The 22,650-nt window shown below is 42.9% G+C and overlaps 1 protein-coding gene across 9 annotated transcripts; it reads left to right on the forward strand.

Moving 5' to 3' along the window:
- Positions 1–1,565: 1,565 nt before the first annotated feature.
- Positions 1,566–20,907, forward strand: SGO1 (shugoshin 1). Of its 9 annotated transcripts, none has more exons than XM_043540944.1 (10): positions 1,566–2,092; positions 5,737–5,885; positions 5,969–6,165; positions 8,865–8,969; positions 10,640–10,707; positions 11,787–11,845; positions 14,647–15,495; positions 17,217–17,396; positions 19,751–19,937; positions 20,154–20,907. In XM_043540944.1, the coding sequence occupies exons 2-10, from the start codon at positions 5,744–5,746 to the stop codon at positions 20,293–20,295; spliced, it is 1,929 nt and encodes a 642-aa protein (XP_043396879.1). In that variant the 5' UTR covers positions 1,566–2,092; positions 5,737–5,743; the 3' UTR covers positions 20,296–20,907. The 9 variants fall into 9 exon arrangements, with proteins under 9 accessions (XP_043396879.1, XP_037746359.1, XP_037746364.1 ...); XM_037890431.2 differs by having other exon boundaries at positions 1,566–2,037; positions 11,787–11,953; positions 14,644–15,495; XM_037890436.2 differs by having other exon boundaries at positions 1,566–2,037; positions 11,787–11,953.
- The last annotated feature ends 1,743 nt before the right edge of the window (positions 20,908–22,650 follow it).

Consider the following 22,650-nt stretch of genomic DNA (forward strand, 5'->3'; position numbering starts at 1 on the left):
GGGTGCAAGTCAGAGGGGAAAGATAGCAGTGTGGTTTAAAAGGTAAAAGGCAAGAGTATGTGTGCAGGGCAGAAGGGAACTGGAGGGGATCTGAGTGGGCAGGACACAGATGCATACTGGTGTGTGTGCAGGGCAAGGCTGAATTGGAGCGGATGTGTGAATGTGCAGACGGGGCAGGAAGGATCTGGAGGGCACCTCTGTTTAGAGTAGGGCAGGGAGATCTGGAGCTGGGGTGTGTGTGTAATACAGGATACTGGTGTGTGTGAGCTTTCAGGGAAGATAGGATCAGGAGAGTGTCTGAATACACAGGGCAGGGCGGATCTGCTGGGGGTGTGCAGGGCATGGTTGGCTACTGGTGTTGGTGGGTGGGAGTGCAGGTACAGTGCAGGGAGGACCTGGAGGGGTGTGGGGGAGGGCTGAAGGCTGGGCAGGGAAGGTCTAGAGGGGTGCAGGGTACGGCAGAAAGGATCTAGAGAAGTGCAGGGCAGGGAGAGATACAGGCAGGGCGTAGAGGATCTGGAAGGGTGCAGGACTGGGGGCAGGGCAGGACTGGGGGCAGGGCAGAGAGGGTCCGGAGGGATACAGGGCAGGGCAGGGAGGGTCTGGAATGGGGCAGAGCTGAGGGAGCAGGGCAGGGTGGATTTGGAGAGGGGGTAGGGAGGACAGGGAGGGTCTGGTGGGGTGCAGGGTTGGTTACTGCGGGGGCAGGGCAAGACCGGGAGGGTCTGGTGAGGTGCAGGGTAGGGTACTGGAGGGGGGGGCAGGACAGGGAGGATTTGGAGAGAGCGCAGGGCAGGACCAGGAGGGTCTGGCGGGGTGCAGGGTTGGGTACTGGGGAGGGGGGGCAGGGCAGGGAGGATTTGGAGAGAGCGCAGGGCAGGACCAGGAGGGTCTGGCGGGGTGCAGGGTTGGGTACTGGGGAGGGGGGGAAGGGCAGGGAGGATTTGGAGAGCGTAGGACAGGACCAGGAGGGTCTGGCGGGGTGCAGGGCTGGGTACTGAGGGGGCGGGGCAGCACCGGGAGGGTCGGGAGGGGTGCAGGGCTGGGTACTGAGGGGGCGGGGCAGCACCGGGAGGGTCTGGAGGGGTGCAGGGCTGGGTACTGAGGGGGCGGGGCAGCACCGGGAGGGTCTGGAGGGGTGCAGGGCTGGGTACTGAGGGGGCGGGGCAGCACCGGGAGGGTCGGGAGGGGTGCAGGGCTGGGTACTGAGGGGGCGGGGCAGCACCGGGAGGGTCTGGAGGGATGCAGGGCTGGGTACTGAGGGGGCGGGGCAGCACCGGGAGGGTCTGGAGGGGTGCAGGGCTGGGTACTGAGGGGGCGGGGCAGCACCGGGAGGGTCTAGAGGGGTGCAGGGCTGGGTACTGAGGGGGCGGGGCAGCACCGGGAGGGTCGGGAGGGGTGCAGGGCTGGGTACTGAGGGGGCGGGGCAGCACCGGGAGGGTCTGGAGGGATGCAGGGCTGGGTACTGAGGGGGCGGGGCAGCACCGGGAGGGTCTGGAGGGGTGCAGGGCTGGGTACTGAGGGGGCGGGGCAGCACCGGGAGGGTCTAGAGGGGTGCAGGGCTGGGTACTGAGGGGGCAGGAGCTACAGTGAGCCATGTGCGGGCTAGGCTCTGTCAGTAGCTGTTGGTGCCAGGCCTGTGGCGCAGGGGCAGCCACCTTGAAGCGCCTGCCGCCCACGCGTGGGACTCCACCGTATAACGTACGTAGCTGTGGCCGCGAGGCTCTTAGGAGCGCCGAGGAGGTCGTGCTTAACCAAGGGGTGGGGCAGCAACAGGCGACAGCGGCGGAGCAGAAGAACCCGGATGATAACAGCAACATTGGCACGTTCGCCGCACCCGTTTGCGCGGTGACGTCACGCATAGCTTGTCGCGGGACGTCCAGCCAATGGGCGGAGGAAGCGGAGAATTTCGAACTTGGAAGATTCCGGAAGCGAGGAAGGAGACTAACGGTCTAAGCGCCGGAGTCCGTTGAGGTCTGTTTCGGAGATAAACGAGAGCGCGCGAGTGAGCAAGAAGCAGCGGCCGCTACCACACGGGTGCGGGCCGGGGTCAATGGCGCTGCTGCGCGGGCCGAGCGGGCGGGGGTGCCCGGTATGCGGGGCAATGGCAGGTGGATGGGGCCCGATGCGGGAGGGGCGGCGGCCCGGGGTTTCGCTTCCTGTATCCCCACTGTTAGGCCGTAGCTCTAGCTCTGCCCGGGCCGCGTAGGGCCCGTGGGGGAAGCGAGTTGGCGGGGCGTGTAAAACTCGGCCCGGCGCGGAGACGTAGCCTGGTCGTTGTAGCGCGTCCCGCCCCGGCTCGTGGCCCGCCCTCACGCCTGGCCCCGGGAGCGCGTGGGGAGTCCCGGCGCAGCGGGGACAGGCTGTGATGGGCGCTTGCGGCGTGCGCCGCTGCCCAGGGCCTTTGGTCTCTTCCACAGCTGCCTCTGTGCCCTGAGAAGGGAGGGGTCATGCGCGCCGAGCCCCTCTTAGATACCCGGGGGCTGCTTCCTGGGGACTCCAGGCTCCCCTCTAGCTTTGGGGGTGGGTACCCGGCGCCGCGCACTGAACCCGGCTCTGACTAGCCCAAGTCCCCTCCGTCCACACAAATCAAGCTGGCCTGAGGTCTGAGCGCTCTACTGGGGCAGAGCCCGAGTGCCCCTGTGTGACTCCGATCCAAGCCCTGCCGTTTTGAAGTGTGTGGTTGCAGGTCAAGCTGCAGACCGGAGTCAAAAGGTCTGTGTAATGCAGGATGGATGCATTAGCATGGTTGTGAGACCCAGGTCCAGAAATTGTGAAGCCGGGTGTACACAGCAATGTGGACACTCAAGTGTGGGTTTGGAAACACAAACTCTGAAAGCCTGTGTCCCACAGATGGGGTTTACCATGCATTGTAGCTATACCCTTTGGAGAAAATTAACCAAAGCTGGCAGCTCCTCTGGCCTCCTGCCCCACTGCAGGTTTCTCTCTCATGCATAAAGAGGCACTGTCAATGCTTTTTAATTGACTAATTTTTGAAAAAAAAATCAATTTTCTGATCATGCACTTTAACTAGTATGCCCTCATTTTTTAAATATGAGAGTAAAGGTTTTCCTCCTGTCTCCCAAGACCACCACCAAATATACTCAGCTTCACTGATCATAAGCACACATAAGAGCCATATGCTGCTTTTTCAGTTTTACTCTACCACTCTCTTTTAGGATACATCTACAAGAGAAAAAAAAACCACCGCCATCACAACAAAAAAATAAAAAAAATCCCTCCTGCCACAGCATTGAGCCTAGAGCCCAGGTCTAGAGGCTTGGGTTTGTACTCTGGTGCTAAAAATAGCAATGTTGTTGTTCCAGCTCTGGCCTCAGACCCATTCACTTTGCTGGGTTTCGGAGGCCAAGCAGGAATGTCTACACTGCTATTTTTAGTGCCATAGCCTGAGCCAAAGACTGTAGACCCAGGCTCTGAAGCTGACAGCCAGTGGTTTTTTTTCAATATAGATGTACCCCTGGGGTACCCGTGAGGGTCCCAGAGCTTAGGCTCCAGCCTGAGCCTGAACGTTACACTGCAATTAAACAACCCCTTAGCCCAATGGTCTCCAAACTTTTTACATTGCATTCTCCCCTTACCTGTAATGTGATCTGTCTGTATCCCCCACCCCCAGGAGCTGCAGTCAGGAGCCAGGGCTGACAGCAGGGCTGCATCCTGAGGCTGGGGCCGGGAGTGAAGCTGCACTCGGGGCTGGAGGCTGAGGTTGCGGCTGTGGCTGGGAGCAGGGCCTAAGCCCGGAGCCAGAGGCTGGGGGCGAGGCTGGGAGCGGAACCATGGCCAGGAGCTGGGGGCAGAGCGGAGCTGGGTGGTACCTCCTCCCCACCCCCTGTGAGGGCTGGCCTGAGCCCCCCAGGCCACCTCCCTCCCCCCAAATGTTCCTCTGTGCCCCCATAGTTTGGAGACCACTGCCTTAACCTGAGCCCCATGAACCTGAATTTAGCTGATCTGGACCAGCTGCAGATGTTTAACTGCAGCGTAGACATACCTTTAGAGCCCAGGAAAGAGCACTCATGAGTAGAGCTGGGCAAAGCTTTTTGGACAAATAATTTATTTGGTTAAATATGCTGTTTCAGTTGCCCCAATACTATCCATGACTTTGATACTAATAATTTGGACCCCTCAATTTTTTTATTGGTGGGGGGGCAGGGTTAGACTCACAAGAGGAGTCTGGTACCATTCACAAAACAGCCAGAGGAGGAAATGCTGTCTCCTATCACTTTTAGCCCTGTGGTTAGGAAAACTTATCCAGTATGTGGGAGACCATGTTTTGTTCCCCCCTCTGCCTGATGTGAAGCAGGAACATGAAAATGGGTCTCACAACTTTCAGGTGAGTGTTCTAACCACCAGGCTGTCATCATACTCTAACTCAATGGTTATTCAAGTCATCACTGCTGCCTCCTCTCCTCCTCCATTGTGAATCTAGCCTTTTAAAAATGTCCAGAAACAAAATGTTTAGTTCAATCAGGAAGTGACTTTGTCATTTTACCAAAAAAATTGGAATTCTTCAGTTTTGGTTCAACCCAGTCTGATTTTTTTTCAACTTTTCTGACCTGTCCTGTCAGTTAGTTGAATAATCAGTTATTGGAAAAGCTGTACTCTTGAGCTCCCCCAGAGCAGTTCATGAATAATGTAATTAACCATCAACAAAACAGTAAAGTTGACTTTACACAATTGAGAAAATAAAAAAGGAAGTGTTATTTACTACTTCCCATAAGACAAGAACTAGGGGTCACCAAATGAAATTAATAGGCAGCAGGTTTAAAACAAACAAAAGGAAGTATTTTTTTCACACAACACACTGTCAAGCCGTGGAAATCCTTGCCAGAGGATGTTGTGAAAGCCAGGACTATAACAGGGTTCCAAAAAAAAGAGCTAGATAAATTCATGGAGGATAGGACGATCAATGGCTATTAGCCAGGATGGGCAGGGATAGTGTCCCTAGCCTCTGTTTGCCAGAAGCTGGGAATGGCCGACAGGGGATGGATCGCTTGATGATTACCTGTTCTGTTCATTCCCTCTGGGGCACTGGCATTGGCCACTGTTGGAAGACAGGTTTCAGAGTAACAGCAGTGTTAGTCTGTATTCGCAAAAAGAAAAGGAGTACTTGTGGCACCTTAGAGACTAACCAATTTATTTGAGCATGAGCTTTCGTGAGCTACAGCTCACTTCATCGGATGCATCCGATGAAGTGAGCTGTAGCTCACGAAAGCTCATGCTCAAATAAATTGGTTAGTCTCTAAGGTGCCACAAGTACTCCTTTTCTTGTTGGAAGACAGGATGGATACTGGGCTAGATGGATCTTGGGTCTGACCCAGTATGGCTGTTCTTATTGCTGTCAAATGCAAACAAACAAACACAAACAAAAACAAAAAAAACCTCTCTCTATTACTCTCAGGCATTATTTGTAACAATAGTAGGCACAACATTTTCAGGTGGAAAGTTCCAGTTCAATCAAGCAACATAGTGAAGCTATAAGTCACTGTTTTTCAAGTATCTCCTAAAGTGTATTAACTATATTTAGCTCTTAATAACAGTGCTAAATCTCATATCTTATAAATATAGCTGTGTCTGTGGTGAGGAATCTATTATCTGAACTCATCTGTAAAACTAATTCAGCTAGAATGGATTTTTTCATAGTGCAGTCATGTAAACTGCTGCTTGCAAGTACATATTCTGAAATATTTTAATCAGTTCTTTGCACTTACATTTCCTTAGGTAGAAGATGGGTGGAGAAAAGTGCTTGAAAAGGCCCTTTAAGGACAGTCTGGACGACATAAAAGAACGAATGAAAGAGAAAAGAAATCAAAAATGGGCAAAGTTGGGTAAAACAAACCAGGTCTTGCCTATAAAATGCAAAATAGCAAGTAAGATGCTTTACTATTTTGTTTCACAATTTTTCCATAAGCTCGGTTTTTATCATTTCTAAGTATTGTTTATTTTCTTACAGCCAACAGTTCTGTGCAACTGAAAAGCTTGCAAGCAAACAATCGAGCACTAGCTCTAGCTTTGCAAGAGGAAAAAGCCAAAACAAAAGAAGCCCAAGATATCATTTTGCATTTAAAGAAAGAGTATCAGTCTCTGAAGCTTCAGATATTTGTTTTACAAAGAAATCTTAACTCACAGCAAGCGAAAGAACCTGTTGAGGTATTTTCATTGCAATTACATCTTTCTATTCTAGTAAGAAATAGGTTGAATTCTGAAAGGCTTTAATACTGCAAAGTTTTACATACTGAATAGCCCCATTCAAGGCAATAGGCCTACTTAAAATGGATAGAGGCAAGCATATGCCTGAATCTTTGCAAGATCGGTGTCAAAATCCCTGATAATAGACCAGTGTTTCCCAAACTTGGGACGCTGCTTGTTCAGGGAAAGCCTGTGGCGGGCCGGGCCGGTTTACCTGCCGCATCCGCAGGTTAGGCTGATCGGCTCCCACTGGCCGCGGTTTGTTGGGAAACACTGTAATAGACAATACCAGTTTTAGGGCCTGATTCTGAAAGGTGTGCAGCAGCCACAATTTTAGTAGAAATCCATCCGAGATGAGGGGTGCTCAGCAACTCTCAAAATCAACTGTTTAATCCAACTCTTACTGGGGGGATTTTCAGTAGGGAAAGATTTACTAGTAAATGTTTAAACTGAACCTTTCCCTTCCTTTTTTTCACCATTCTTCCCAGCCTGAAAGTCCTACCTGGGTTAAAACTTCATTTAGAATTTGCTGAAGTTCTGCATGGCGAAAATTTCTTGTACATATCTGTTTCACAAAACCTTTTTGTTGCTGGAACCAGAAACAGTGCTTTCCAACATCATGAGCTGAATCAGTGATTAACTTAAACACTTTCTTTGGAAGATATACTTGCGTGATCAATGTACTTCAGTTTCAGTCAAACTTAAACAACAATCAGTACTTCAGTTTTAATTAGAAATGTTGAAAATAAATCTATGCATAGAAATCAAATGCAACACCAAGAGCTGAATTGTGCCCACTGAAGGGCTCCTGTTAAAATCAGTTGGAACCACATTTATTTATTAGATGGAATCTGGCTCCAAAGTGTATACATCTGTGAAAGGATTTCAAAATCTAAGGTCAGGATTTTCAAAAATAGGTGTCTGAAATTAGGCTCCTAAATCCTTATTTAGGCACCTATATAAATGGTCTGACTTTTCAGAAGTGCTTAGCACCTTGCAACTCCAGTTAAAGGTAACCCGTCCTTGTGATATATCTCTCTCATCTCTTTCCACACTTTGATATTTTGTTTATCACCACCCATTTATGGTTACTTGGCTACCTTTCAATCCATGAGCTTGTTTTACACATCTAACTCAATTTGAATGAGTTATCAAAAACTATTGTTAAGATTAAGATTTTGTCTCAGTTATTATTAGTAAAAGTCATGAACCGGTTGCGGGCAATAAACAAAAATTCATGGAAGCCCATGACCTGTCCATGACTTTTATAAAAATAACCTCTGGGGGCTGATAGCTCCAACCACAGCAGCTGGCGGCCATAGCAGGGGCTGAAATCGAAGAAGTCACGGAGGTGAATCTGTGACCTCCGTGACTAAATTGTCTCCTTAGCCATTGTTAGAAAACTTCTGACAAAACAGTTCAATTGGAAAACACTGATTCCTTGAACACAAAAGGTTTGCAGATGGTACAATTTCAGTGAACTTTCATCAAATCACAGGCAGAGTTCCAATGAAACCCAGCTTATCGGGATGCTGGTAGCCCTAGCTTCTAGGGTCTGTGGCAGTCCTGTCATGTGGACTGCCCCTGGGTTTCTAAAGGATCCACAGCTCCAGGTCAGCCTTGCCATGCAGACTGTCCAAGAGTCATGGACCTAACGGCTTCCAGGATCCATGGCTCCAAGGGAGCCCCACCAGAGTGGGCTGCCCCATGGACGGGAACCTCAAGTTTCTAGGGTCCAAAGCTTCAGCGCAGCGTGCCATGTCAGTATTTCAATGCTACCTGTGACGGAGCCTTGAAGTCCTGGGAATAGCTTCCAGGGTCCACAGCTCTGGGACTGCTGTGGCATGTGGACTGCTCTGACCAGGCAACCTCACCACTTCCAAATTCTCTAGCTCGCCCAGGAATCTGAAAACGCTGGACTTCATGGTAGGGCTGCCCCAGAGCAGCAGACTCTGGGAGATGTTGACTGAAACTGTTCTTGTTAGTTTTACCAGCAAGGTGAAAATGAGAAGAATCATGTCAATTTAAGGCAGCAGGCCCTGAGTTCCAGGAACATACTCTGTTTTAGAACCACCATATGTACTGGTGTTTCTAAAATTATTTATTTTTTTAAATTTCTAGTTTGTGGAAATTTCAAAAAGAAAATTTTATTCCAAAGAAAACCAGAAAAAAACAATTAAAAATGTCTACATTTCTCCCAAACCAGAAATTCACTTTCAGCCAGCTCTAATTGTTATAATGGTTTCAGGTATTTCCTAGCTGTCTAAATATCTTTTACTTTTCTGTTTTTCCCCTCCCCTTTTAATACTATTCAACTTCATACATATTTATAAAGGTACTTACCTAAGTACCAGCATTAATAGAGCAAGTCAGGATATTTTTTTCCTCCTGTTAAAAAAATTTTGAGTTTGGGTTTTCAGTGAAAATATGAAAACCCCAAATATTGTGAAACTAATTTTTTTTGAATGAAAAAAATGTACTTTTCTTCTGCAAGTTGTAACTGATTCTTTTCTGTTTGGTTATTGTCTCTTTTCTTTGTATAGCATAGTACACATGGTGCACTTAAAGAGAGAAGTTACCTAATAGTACGAGAGAGTGTTTTACATTGCTTATTTCGAATAGAATTAGAGTAAAATTGTTTGCTCTTCTCCTTCCATTAGACCAGATCGTTGATCTTGAGCAAGATTATTTCTAAAGTTGTTCAAAACCTACTCGATACAGCTGATCTTCTTGGTCCAGCTCAGGATTTGTGTTCCACTGATCTTGTAAGTCCAGCCTGTATTTTTCTTAGATTTGCATGTATTTTTGTGCATTGTGGGTTTTTTTCGTTCTTGGATAGGTTTTTCAAAAGTGACTTAGCATAAGTCCCATTAGCTTTCAGTGGGACCTGTGTTCCTAAGTCACTTTTGGTGTTTACAAACCCCCCACCCCTGCCCACCCCCCATTATTAATTCAGCACCTACAGGATGTTAGATGTTTTTTAGACAGATAAGCTAGACAGTCATTGCCCTGCGGCGCTTACAGTGTAATTGTAGATATGAGGCAGAACTTATCATCTACAAACAAAATAATAATTCTTAACTCTTTATCAGCACTTTTCACCTGTAGATCTCAAAATCCTTTGCAAAAAGAAACAGTGCAGAGGATAAGGAAGTACAGTAAATAAAGATATGCAATTACTTAAGACTGTTACTTGCATATTTAATACATATTCAGTGTATGTTTTTCTCCCTTTAGCCCATTTTAAGAGATATTTTTGCCAAATACTTAAATCCTATTATCCAAGAGGATATGAACAGCTATTAAAAATGGATGGCAATCTGTTATGACTATTTTTTACAAGTTTATAGAACTACAAACTATTACAATAACATAGCAGTCAAGATCTTATTCCCACATTTTCAGTTTGACTTTTCTAAAATTGGTATCTGGAGGGATACTACATATCCCTTTGGATTCTAGGTTTTTCTAAATCTTCATTCTCAGAAAATTGATACTTATTAGGTAAATTTTAAACTTTCAGCTAAATTTTCCAAGTAAGATACAGCATGTATGCTATAAAACCTTGGTTTTATACGTGTACGCACAGTTATTTATCAGATTTCCAGTTTCAGGAAAAGGTATGTAGGCACAGACTATACGCACGCTATTTTTTTTCCCCCTCCCGGGTGCCTGTCTCCAACTTTGAAAACTTGCCCACCTGAATTCACATTTTTTGACAGTTTGCTTTATTTTTTGTGACAAATTCTTCATCACTTTCCCTCCACAATCATCCTAAAAGGCATGATCTGTTTAAAAAAATCTAGTGCCACATTTGGCCTATCATGTTTGTAGCTTTCCAGTTGTCCAAAAGCTGGAAGGAAAAGCATTGAAATCAGTCATCATTTATTCTAATTACTTGATTACTAAAATACCATTTAATATTAAACTATTTGTTGTTTAAAAATATACATTTCTAGGCTGACAACTTGTATAACGAGCTTTAACAAAAGGGGTTTGTAAAAGATGGCACAGTATTAAACTGAATTTATAACCAAGAAGAAAATTCTGTCTTAAAAGAACACACACAATTTTTTCAGAATTAATTTTGATATTCTAGTATCTTTAAATCGTGTATCCTATTTTTTTAAGTTATTATAAAAAAAAATTAAAGGCTTCTCTGTTTGAAGTCTGAGGTTTTTTTTCAATAAGAGAGAAACAGTGAAACTAACCATCCACAAGAAGCTGTCAAATGTGAAAGCAAACAAACTGAAAATTCTATGCTCATTTTTATCAATTATAGTAATGTGTGTTACATGTAATATATGTACAAAATTTTCAGGCAGAAATGTGATTTTTCAAGGTCATGGTGTCCCTTTAACTCCTAGCTCTGCTAGAGTTTTGTAACAATCTATATATTACCACTTCATCACAGTACAATTTGTTCCATTTACAGAACAAGAGGATGTGTCCCTCAGTTCTTGAAGATGATGACTCCAGTATTTTAAGGCAAGCTGGTTCTCTGTAAGTGCTGCTTTTTTTTATTCATTAATTTTTGTCTTTATAAAGCCTACTATAGTAACATAATCAGCATCCTTCTGTTTGCTCATGAAATAATGATGAGGGATAAGCAGTGATGTTTGACAAAATGTATCTATACATTGCCATTAATGTCTGTTTTGAAGCAAAATCTTGGTTTTGGGAGTCCTGTTTATATGTTTAGCCAATGAAAATGTCACTTTTTTGTGGTGGTGGGGAGTCTTTCGAGGATGCTTAGTGGTTTTTCTCTCCTAAAACTATCTGCCCCAAATTTTCCCATTCCCACCCCCAAAAATCCAGATCTGAGGAACACTACTCCTGGAACATCTAGAAGTGTTTGCTCTGCTCAACACTTAGCTCTTGGGAGAAGGACTACTGCTTCTAAATGTACTCAATATATTTGTTGTCCCAGGGCATGACATGAGCTCAGAAACCCTACCTGAATTCCTACATAGCGTACTACTGCTAGACCAGTTCATAATTACATCTTTATTATATTTCAACACATCTCCTTTCTCCTTCATCCACAAAAAGTTTCAATTTAAGAAATTGTTCAGTAGACACAGTAGTGTGCAAAGATGCAGCAGTCACATTTTCAAGAGCAAGCTGAAATGTTTACAAATAGACATTAGAATGAAGTTACCACAATCCTGTACATATCACCAAGTTAGCACTCCAACTCCAGTCACCACTCTTCCAGAAGCATTTTCTAGAGATAAAGATAAATTTTGCCAGTGTTAGTCATTGTAAGAAACTCATCACTTTTATAAGTAGATAAATTTTCATATTGGTGGTAGAATACGATGGTAGAAATGGACTTAAAACTTTCAAGTTAAAGAATGTTAAAGAGTTTAATTTTACATTCAAAGACATACCTCCTTGATGATGATCTCAAATGAGAGGGTTGGTGTTTTATACAGAATTTCTGTGGGAAATACTTTTTCAGATTATTACAAAATGTCTTTATAGTAGGAATTAAGGGGAGGAAGCTGCTATAATAATCAAATAAAATGAATTATCTTAAAATGTATGACTGATACATAAACTCTAACTCTTGTTCCTAGGGGACTTCCTACACATGTTCTTGTTGCAGATGCTAGCATAGAAGGCGAAATGCTTGGAGGTGAAGTAGAGAATAATACTGATACAAACAATGCATCTTATTCTATGTCAGAATGCTGGCAGACCTTTAAAAATGCCACTTCAGTTAAAAAAATGGCAACAAACACAGGTAACTAAACCTAGGTTTAAACTAGCGATGGTTCTTCCTCCTAATATTGAAGTAGCAGATGAAAGTAACTTTCAAAACATAATTAAGGATTTTGAAAGTGATTCGTTAAACCATCATCTTTCTTTTCCTGCTTCTGATTTTCTCTTGCAAAATTCTGACCCTTGAAACGAGTCAGATCATACAGCTGATGGGTACAGTTAAACTAGTATGCTGCTCAGGTCATATACAGTAACTCCTCACTTAGCATTGTAGTTATGTTCCTAAAAATGCTACTTTAAGCGAAACGATGTTAAGTGAATCCAATTTCCCCATAAGAATTAATGTAAATAGGGGGGTTAAGTTCCAGGGAAACTTTTTTCACCAGACAAAAGACATTATATACATATACAGTATAGATTTTAAACAATTTTAAATAAACAATTTAATTCTGTACACAGCAATGATGATTGTGAAGCTTGTTTGAGGTGGTAGAGTAAGAGGGTGGGATATTTCCCAGGGAATGCTCACTGCTAAATGATGAACTAGCACTCGGCTGAGCCCTCAAGAGTTAACACGTTGTTGTTAATGTAGCCTCACACTCTACAAGGCAGCATGGACTGAGGCAGGAGGGAGGAAACATAATAGACGCCCGGCAGTGGCTGCGAACACTTCCCTGCAGAAACTGAACGTGGTGACGAACCCACTCTATCCCGCTGGAGCGCACCACTCCCTCTTCCAGACGGCGCATGCACAGCTCCACAGGAGCTGACTTTCCAAAGTGCTGTGTGTGTGTGTGTGTCAGAGACGTGTGTTGCCCCTTTAAGTACGCTGCCCTTTTAAGTAGATCAGCAAGTTCAGACACAGCAGCAACTTCCAGCAAGCTCCCTCCATCTTGAGCCCTGTCGTGTGTTTCTCCCTAACCCCTGCCCCCTGTGGAGATGGGGTACGAGAGCAAGGGGAGGAGGACACCCTGACATCAGCACCCCTCTCCCCCCCCCTCTGCACAGCAAGCAGGAGGCTCCTGGGAGCCAGGTCCAAGGGAGAGGGCAGGAGCAGCACATAGTGGGGGAGGGACACCTGAACTGTGGCAATTGATAGCCTGCTGGGCGGGAGCACAGCCACACACCTGCTTACAGGGAACTTAGGGGGGCTGATGGGGGGGCTGGCAGCCCACCCTGGTTCCAAGCCCCCATGAGGACGGGCTGCTCTTCCAGAGAATCCTGCAAGCCATGGACAAAGCAAGCAGCCGAATGACTTATAAGGGAGCATTGCGCAACTTTAAACGAGCCTGTTCTCTAATAGATCAGCAACGAAACAACGTTAACCAGGATGACGTTAAGTGAGGAGTTACTTTATGTGGCAGGTTGGCAATTTTAAATAAAGTAAGATCATTAGTTTTCAGTTGTCTGATAAACATTTTAAAATTCCTGCAACTAGACAGTAAAAAGCAGCAAATCACCAAAGGATTTTTCAAATTACCTTTTAAAAAATTCTTTGAGGTGGTGACCATCCCAATTTACAGCGTATGCCTCCATGGGAGGGTCTCGCCATACATGTTGAAGTAAGGGTTATAACTCTTCTGTATGTACTCCAAAGTAGAGCTTCCTCTCTTCCTCCATCATAAAAGCATATGTTAGATCTACACAAATGCAGCATACTTTCTGAGGGTAAGAAGGGAAGCAACTACTTATTTAAATATCTTCAATGTAGAATTCTGACTTCTAAAAGATATGCAGAACTCCCCAACCCTAAAGGTTTTTTTCTGTTTGTACGAGCAGTGATAGTGTTTTCGAATATGAAACAACCTACCCCAGCAGTAGTGGTTATGTGTCCTTTGACCTCTAACTACGAAGCATTGAACATTCCAGTCAGTTCGTGGTTGGCTTAATTAACCCTGCCCAATCATCAAACATTTGATTGAAAAATATTATACTCAAAGGGAGCACCAAGGAACTTAACATGCAGATATAGTACCACAGGGAAAAAAATGAAAGGCCACCAAATTCCGAGGTTCTGTGATAATTTTACAAGATGTTCTGAGAGAAGCAGAATAGCAGGTTAAGTATTTTTCCTTCTTTCAAGAGTCCATATATATTCTCATTCTTGGAGAGTGTGTAGTATGAAGGATGTCCTGATGTAAAAACCTAGTGATAACTAGTGAAAAGGGCCTCAAAATGAAGGTAAAGGCCAGGAAAGGACAATTCTTTTAAACAAAGGGGGAGGGATCAGAAGGCAGCATCTCTTAAACAACTGGCCTGTTCTGAGACACTAACTCTCACTACCTACTGAATGATTTGAAAGACTAAACTAACTTGGCGTACAGGCTAAGGGTTTTTTTTTTTGTTAGCATATAAACATAACTGTTAAAATGCAAACATTTAAAAAAAAAACCTGATCTGACAAACAGGCATGAGCTGCTGCAAAAGCCCTCAGGAGGCAAAGTATTGAGCGTAAGCTATTAGTATCTTCCAAGACAAAACTAATCTTTCCCCATGTGCTTGGAAAAAACCTCAGTAAGTCCAAGTCCAGCTATGAATTACTTTTTTGAGGCTGCGTTCAAGGGATTACTGTGGTTGTCCTTGTGTCATGGTTCATACTTGCCTGTAGAAAATTCTAAGATTGTTCATCTTTGTTAAAAGCCTAAAATTGCCAACAAATTAAACACCTCCAACAACAATTAATTTGACATGTATTATCATCATCTTCTTCAGAAGGACAAAGATCTGATTTTCATCTGGACAACCTAGAGGTCAACCTGGAAAATATTCCTTTAGATGAAGAGGATAGGCAAGTTGGTAATATCTTACCAAAAACTGTATCTACCAGGCGTCACTGTTCAAACAGGAAAATTCATGTGCATAATCTAGACAATTCAGAAAGGGCTTATTTGACCAAAGAATTTCATAAACAGGATGAAACTAGACTTGAGGGAAGTCTAGAGAAAGGTAATATAGAAAATATAGAGCCAAATCTTTCTCAACTGAATGAAAAGAAGAAGCCAATGTTGGATCACGCAGATACATTGACTGAATTGAACTGCTCAGTTGCAGAACATAAACTTAAACAAATTCAGCTTAAAAGCAGAGAAGACTCTCAAACAAGAAGAGAGAAAGTACAGAAAGGACAATTGGAAGGAAGTAAAAAGACTTCCAGAACAAGATCAAAAAGAGAGAGAAGTCAGGCAGAACAAACTTCCGAAGCGAAACTGGATTTATCAGTTGGCTCCAATAAAGCTTACGATTTTCAGTTTGAGGAGAATGTCCATATCACACCTTTCCGACAAAACAAGATGAATGTTTGTGATCATGACATGGATGAAAGAGAGGATACATCTGAACTGAAAACACAGAGCAGTGAAGCAAGTGATTCAGAAGAGAATTCTGATGACAGCCTCTATGTGCCTTACAGGAGTAAATCAAAATACAGGAAGAGTTCACAGTGCAAAAATGATGGAAGTCCAGTCCATATAAGACCACGATCTAAAAGATCTGTGGTGTACCAGCAACAGAAAACCAGTAATGAAAGAGAGACTAAGAATACTACATCAAATGAAAAATTGATCAGTAAGTGACCTTTTTGGAAAGCATTTTGCATTTTTTTTTCCTATTTAGTAGTGGTTTGTCGTTGTTTTAGTCAATTAAACAAGCTAAATTTTTAAAACTATTAAGTTATTGGAATAAATTTCCTATGATACATTTTTGTAAATTTTCCCCAAATCAGATGTATTTGAAGGTGTTTTGGGGATGAGGGAAATCAGGAGACCAAAAAGATAAATCCAAAAGTACAAGTAGCATAAATTGTGCTATGATGTACTAGGCAATAATTTGTTTTTATAGAAAATTAAGACCTTAACAGGATGCCATCGGCTTAAAAAAATAATCACACTACTTTCTTTACCTACTATTGTTACTATAATTGAGTAATTACAGGACAGCAGTAGCTCTGGTTTCACTTAAATGTGCATGTTTTCTGTTTAAAAGAAAACTCTACTAAATACTAAAATCCACTTGCTTACTTGGATTCTCTTGAAATTTACCCTGCCTCATGTGGGTACAGGGTAGGGTTAGTGGTCCAAATTTGAAGTCATTTGAGCAAGGGGTTCCTGAGATACAGGACCCGCCCCTCCCCTTTTTAAAATCACCCTGGTTCTAATATAGTTTGCTCCTCAAACTATGGCTCTAATCCTCCCCAAACTAAGTTTAGCCACTCAGGATTTATCTCAGTTAATGCATGGCACGCACTGTCCTTTGGGTGGGTTATACTGAATTTATTCAAAGTTAAGCTAGGAATTCTGAGTTGGAGTGTGATTACCTCAAAACAAAGAGAATGAAACATGCATGTGCAGGAAGACTAAACCTTTACCACCAATCAAAAAACTTCCAGGCAGATGATTGTCACAGTAATTGGGTGGCTCAAGGAGACACGCTGTGATCATTGAACCTCAGCTATACCCAAGCACTGAGAGCCCTACCCTTGGCAGCCTTTAGAGAATATGGGTTGTGTATGTTCCTTGCTCACTGCCTCTTTCTGCAGGGGCGCCTTTTGGAAATTTTGCCATGAGACCAAAATTTCTGGTTTGAGTGACATTTTAAAGTGCTCTAAAAGCTACATGTGGACTGTGATTTTACTTTAGAAGTATTGTCAAGGAAATTAACATTAATTAAATTGAGGTAATATGAAAAATTACAATAAGCAGTTAGAGTAATGTAATTATCCTAGCCAGTGGAACTGAGTGTGATCAAAGGAAAGCAGCTGCAGGGTTGCTTGGTAAAGAGGTTCATGATACACAGCTCCTCTAATAAGAACAGCTCATAACATTTCCAGATTCTCATAACTTTTTTGGAGCAGATCTAGGGACTATGGGGGGGTTGCTGGAGTAAGGAAGAACACATTGAAGGGGAAGTGAAGCAGTGTAGGGAGGAAGATGTATCAGGAGGAGGGGGGCTGTGGCATTAAGGGAAGATGGGATAAATGGGGATGGATGGTAGGGAAGGGGATTAAGAGGTTGGTCTTGGGATGGAGTGGGAACAAGGGGATACAAAGGATTATGTTGTTGGCATGTTGGGGCATCTCTCAGGGACAGCAGAGTTAGGGTTGTTTCAGGGGTGGCATTTACCTTAACTTTGTATTTCCTTGCTTTCAGAGGTTTGAGTGTAGATAACTTGAGGTTCGGGAAAGGCACAAGGCGCTACTAAGCTATCTTGACTCTGCATTACGGAAATTTTGGGGCACTAATAAAGTGCACAAACCAGTGGTGGTTCTAAAAATCTATTTAAAATTGCAGGCACTGTTGAAAATACTCCAGTGGATAGTACCTCCTTGATCAGGAAAATCAACATTCAGGCAAGCACTGTGATGAAAGTAGATGAAGTAAAATCACATTCTCTTCTATGTGCTATGGATACAGTACCAAAAGTAGATGAGAATTCTTCCTCTGGAAATACATATTGCAATTTTGTTAAAGGTACTTTTGTTTGTTTGTTGCTTGCTGCTTGCCATCTCTGACTAGTTTGTCACTGTAGCACCTATGAGCTCTGGTCACTGACTCCATTGTGTTAGGTGCTGTACAACCACAAAATAAAAATCCCTGAAGTTCCATTATTCTTTTTTAAAGGTAATGCTCTTGAACACCCCCACATCAGTTAGTAGTTGGCGTGGTATGATCAACTTCAACAGGATACTTGAGATCAAACTGAAGTTCTAAAACCCCTGATGTTGAATTTTAAAAAATGGTTGCTTACCGTGGAAGTTTCAGAAGACTAGAAACAAGCAAATGTGTCAATATTCCAAAAGAATTAATAGGATGACCTGAGTAGGTTAACCTGACATTGATCCTGGGCAAAGTCATGGAAAGGCTAATATGGAATGCAATCAGTAAAGAATGGTAACAAATAATGCCAAGCAACATTGTGTGACAGGACCTGTTTTCCTTAAAACAAACTTGATATTTTCAATGAGTTTACAAACTTGTTGATAAATTAGAGTACAATTTTTTATGTATTTAGATTATCTTTGACATAATATACTTAAGACTTCTTTAAGCCATTTGATGTAGTCCTGTGTGACATTCTGATTAAAAATTAGTACTATATACAAAATCAGGTAGTCTATATTGAATGAATTAAAAACTGGTTAACTGGTAGATCTCAAAATGTAATTGTAACTGGCGAATCATCATCCAAAGGGAGCATTGCTAATAGTTTTCCACAGCAATCAGTTATTGGTCCACTGTTGTTCAATGTCTGTGTGGATGATCTGAAAGAAGAAGATAATTGGTGGTAAAATTTGCAGATGACACAGAAGTTGGTGGAGTGGTAAATAACGATGGGGAGGGGTCAATTATGCAGAGTGATCTGGATTGCTTGGTAAAGTGGGCTCATTTGAACATGTGTTAATACCACCAAATGCAAAGTTATCCATCTAGGAAAAAAGACTAGGTCACACTTATGATGGGAAACTATATCCTAGAATGCAGTGACCCTGATAAGCATTTAGGGGTCATGTGATAGCCAGAAGAACATGTGCTTCCAGTGCAATGCTGTGATCTTTCGATGTTCAAGCAGGGACATATCAAGTAGACTTAGAGAAAGGTAGTATTATTTCTGAATATGAAATTAATGAGACCAGCATTGGAATGGGGTGGGTTCTGTTTTGGTGTCCAGACCTCCAAAATGTTTAAAAACTGGAAAGTATTGAAAAAAGAGCTAAAAATTATTAGCGGTCTGGAAAACATGACTTACCCTGAAAGGTTTTAAGCTTAATCTATTTAATATATCCAACAGAAGGTTGAAGTGACTTGTTCACTGTCTACAAGTACTGACTTGGGGGAAGAAGTTTCAGATAGGTGGTTCTTTAATCTAGCAGAAGGTATAACAAGAGCCTATGGTTGGAAGCTGCAGCTAGACAAATTCAAACTAGAAATAAGGGGTGACGTTTTAATAGGATAACTGAATTGGAACAGTTTGACAAGGGGCATGGTGATAATTAAGGCCCTACCAAATTAATGGCCATGAAAAACACATCACAGACCATGAAATCAGACCTCCCCCATGAAATCTAGCTATTAGAGGGGAGTCAGCCGGGAGCACCTACCGGTCACTGGGCTTCAGCTGCTAGTCCGCCGGGCTGGGGAGGGACAGGATGACTTCTTCCCCTGCACAGCCACTCTCTGTGGGGAGATCAGATCCACCTCCAGGTACCTCCTCCAGCTGCAAGAAGCTCTGTGGCTGCTGCCAGCTATGAAGGTTCCCAGCAGCACAGGAGAGATCAGACTCACCTACATCTCCAGAAATCTCCCATGGCTGCAGGAAGCTCCATGGCTGCTGCCTTCAGAGCTGGACTCTGAAAGCAGCACAGCCCTGGAATTGTGCAGCCAGGGGAGGTACCCAAATGGGGGTCCTGGGGTTGCTAAAGTTTTGAGAACCGCTGGTTTAATGGATAGATGTCCCCAGAACTAGCATGGTTTACTAGCAGTTAAGGCTAAAATTCGAACGGGTATGGAAATGAAATTGCCCTCTCTTCTTCTTTAGAGGTAGTTCAGCCTGGACAAGGTTTGAAGCACTTCGTGAAGTTGGCGAGTTGGAAGTTTGCTTTGCTTCTCTCAACACAGTAGTTTTGCTTGAGAACAGAGTAATTTGGTCTGCCCCACGCTCAATCTGATTTAGGGAATAAATTCCTTTATTAGACAAAACTACATTAAGCTTTGTTTCCCCCAGGGAAAACTTTTGATCCTTGTCTCAATAAGTACTGTGTAAATTAGTTTTAAACAAATAACGGGTAGCATAGCAATGCAAAAAAGTATCCATTCAATTTTTTCAGCAGGGAAACCTGAGGCTTCTCAGACTTCTCGTCTTCATCTCTGTGATGTCACCAACATATCTTCATCTTCTGATACAAAAAGTAGAATCTCTCATCCATTTTTAAGTATTGATGAAAAACCAGGAATTCCCAGCCACAAACGCAGGTGTACTATTAATGTGAATTACAAGGAACCAAGTATCAGCGGGTTAGTATCTTATTTTATTGTCCAGGTTAATGTACTAAAATTTTCTTACATTTAGAATTTAGAATTTTATTTGATTGGAAATAAAGGCTTTGGTGAGAAATTTAATAATTTGAATTGCTCAAGTAAAATTGTTAAATGTAACTTTCTAGTTGAAAACTACATTTTGTTACATCTAAAGCTGTGCAAGAATAACTCTTTTCTAAATTATTTTGACAGGAAGCTCAGAAGAGGAGATCCGTTTACAGATATGTGTTTTCTGAATTCTCCAATTTTCAAGCAGAAAAAAGATCCCAAACACAGTTCTGTTAAAAAGGAATCTCTGTCCAAATACAATGAGGCATTTGTTGGATGTCGTTGAGAAGCCCTTTTGCACCCCCTTGTGGAGTTCTGAGGCAAAGAACATTTGGCTAACAAATTTGCTATGTAATTGTATGCTTGTCAAAATTTCACATTACTGTTATGCCATTAGAATAATGTCTTGCTCAGCCTCTGTCCTGTGTACCAAGGAAATTTAACTGTATATTTGTGTAGGTAGTGATACTATAGACTATTCTGAATTCAGATTTCATGGGAATTTCAGTAGGGCTCAGATAAATACATCTAAATCACTTTAAGGTAACAGAATAAGGAGTAACTGTTGTTGTGCTTGTTCGTTATAAAAGCAGTCTTGCTACCCAGCAGTAGTTTCTATTTAAACTCTTTGATTCCTGAACTCCACTGTGAAGTCCATTATCTGAAGGCATGTTGAGAATCTCTGGTGTAAAAAGATAAGCAATATGTGAATTATTTGACTGATTACTAGATTTGTCAGCCCCTGCTTATTGTAACCCCTCAGTTGATATAGATGAATTATAGTAAATCTTGGGATTAGATCTCAATTTTAAGTGAGCAAGTTTATACAGATGTCTTGTTACTTATACAAAGCTGTAGTCTACTAATATGAAATGTATAATAAAACTTTTAGATTTTATAAAGTCTTGTAGAGAAGTTACATTCTAACTGCAATGGTTTCCGTCTAAGGGCAGGTCTACACTACGGGGAAAAGTCAATCTACGCAATTTGAGTTACATTAGTAGCATAACTCAGGTCAACGTAGCTTAGATTTACTTACCGTGGGTTTGACGAGAGAAAGTCTCCTGTCAGCTCCCGTTACTCTTCTCGTTCCGCTGGAGAACCAGAGTCAATGGGAGAGTGATCAATGGTCGATTTAGCGGGTCTTCACTAGACCCGCTAAATCGACCCCTGGTGGATCAATCGCCACAGCATTGATCCCACCGGTAGCGGAGACAAGCTATGTCTCCACTACAGCTTATGTCAGCATAATTTACATTGCTCAGGGGGGTGAATAAATACCTCCCAGAATGACATAACTTACACTGACATAGTGCTGTCCACATCGGCACATGTTAGTGGGAGAGCTTTTCCCACCGACAGCTTCTGCTGCTCGTGGGGGCTGGAGAAGTTAAGCTGACAGGAAAGCTTTCTCCCATTGGCTTAGAGCAGCTACATTAGAGAGCTTACAGAGGCACAGCTACCCTGCTGTAAACTCTCTACTGTGCCCAGGCTCAGAGGTGGTAAAGAAAATGTTAAAAGCTTCTTGCCCTGACTCCAGCTGTTGGCATTTTAAGTTCCATGTGAAAGAAGCAGAGTTAGCATGTAGCTAAACTGTACAAGTCAAACCAAAAATATCGGATAAGGTATATGAGTAACAATGTATCATGAAGCAGTCTTCAGATGCAATTGTTTCCCAATATTAAGCTCCATCTACATAGTCAAAACAACAGTAAGGCAATGGATTTGAAAGTTGATTGGTAACATGGTTTTTAACCAGACTAACACAGTTCAGCACAACTTACACAGATGGGAGTAAATTGTGGTAGTCTGCTTTGACAGCTGCCATTGGTTAATTCTGACTTGAGTCTATTGGTGGGAGCTAAAAGAAGGTTCCTTGTGTAGGAGAAACACTTTTTTTTCCCTTAAATGAAGATGTAGAATGTGCAAAGCTTTTCTCACTATACAACTCCTGGGTTACCTATTTTTTTTCCTGCAAAAGTTGTTTTCCTTTTAACGGGGTTTTACAGAAATCTAGTCAAACAGAAACTTACTTTCCTACCTGCTCATTTCACTATACTAAAAATTTGCAGCTGCCTCTTTCTCCCACTACAGCTGTAGTTGCAAAGCTGCCACTAGCCAGGCAGAGGATGGTCCTCCTCATCGTGGAATTCTGATACCATAGGGGTGGGGTATTCACTTTTTAAAAGTTTGTCTGCCAAATCCATCAAGGATGGGGCTAGCAGAACTTGAGGAGTGTCACCTTAAGTGGTCAAAGTAGAGCATGTAATAAAAAAAAATTACACCAAGTATTAATTTTTTAATGCAGAACTATGTGAAAGCAATAGCTACTGAATTAAAACATCTATCCTAAGGTATCTTTTTTAATATAGGACCAGCTCTTGTAAATTTCCATTACTGGAGTAAGAAGCCCACTTCTGCCCACACCTAGGATTGCCACTGTTTCTCTATAGGATTGTAGGGAATTAAACAGAATATGCTCTTAGCCCCTACAGATGGATTTTTTATTTGTAAAAGGGATACCTTTACTTGGAGAAGATACAGTAAATGTAGACTTAGTAACTAAACAGCCAGCTTTTGGAGAGGATTCTGGGTTCAATGGACATTACAATTTATAATCTAGCATCTTAGTGAGAAGTTG

This window comes from Chelonia mydas, chromosome 2 (genome assembly GCF_015237465.2).
Source record: "Chelonia mydas isolate rCheMyd1 chromosome 2, rCheMyd1.pri.v2, whole genome shotgun sequence".
Taxonomy (NCBI): Eukaryota; Metazoa; Chordata; order Testudines; family Cheloniidae; genus Chelonia; species Chelonia mydas.

Coding starts and splice junctions, on each gene's coding strand:
- SGO1 (XM_037890431.2), top strand. CDS start 5,744: ATGGGTGGAGAAAAGTGCTTGAAAAGGCCCTTTAAGGACAGTCTGGAC. Junction 5,886..5,968: donor TATAAAATGCAAAATAGCAA/GTAAGATGCTTT, acceptor ATTTTCTTACAG/CCAACAGTTCTGTGCAACTG. Junction 17,397..19,750: donor ATATTGCAATTTTGTTAAAG/GTACTTTTGTTT, acceptor CAATTTTTTCAG/CAGGGAAACCTGAGGCTTCT.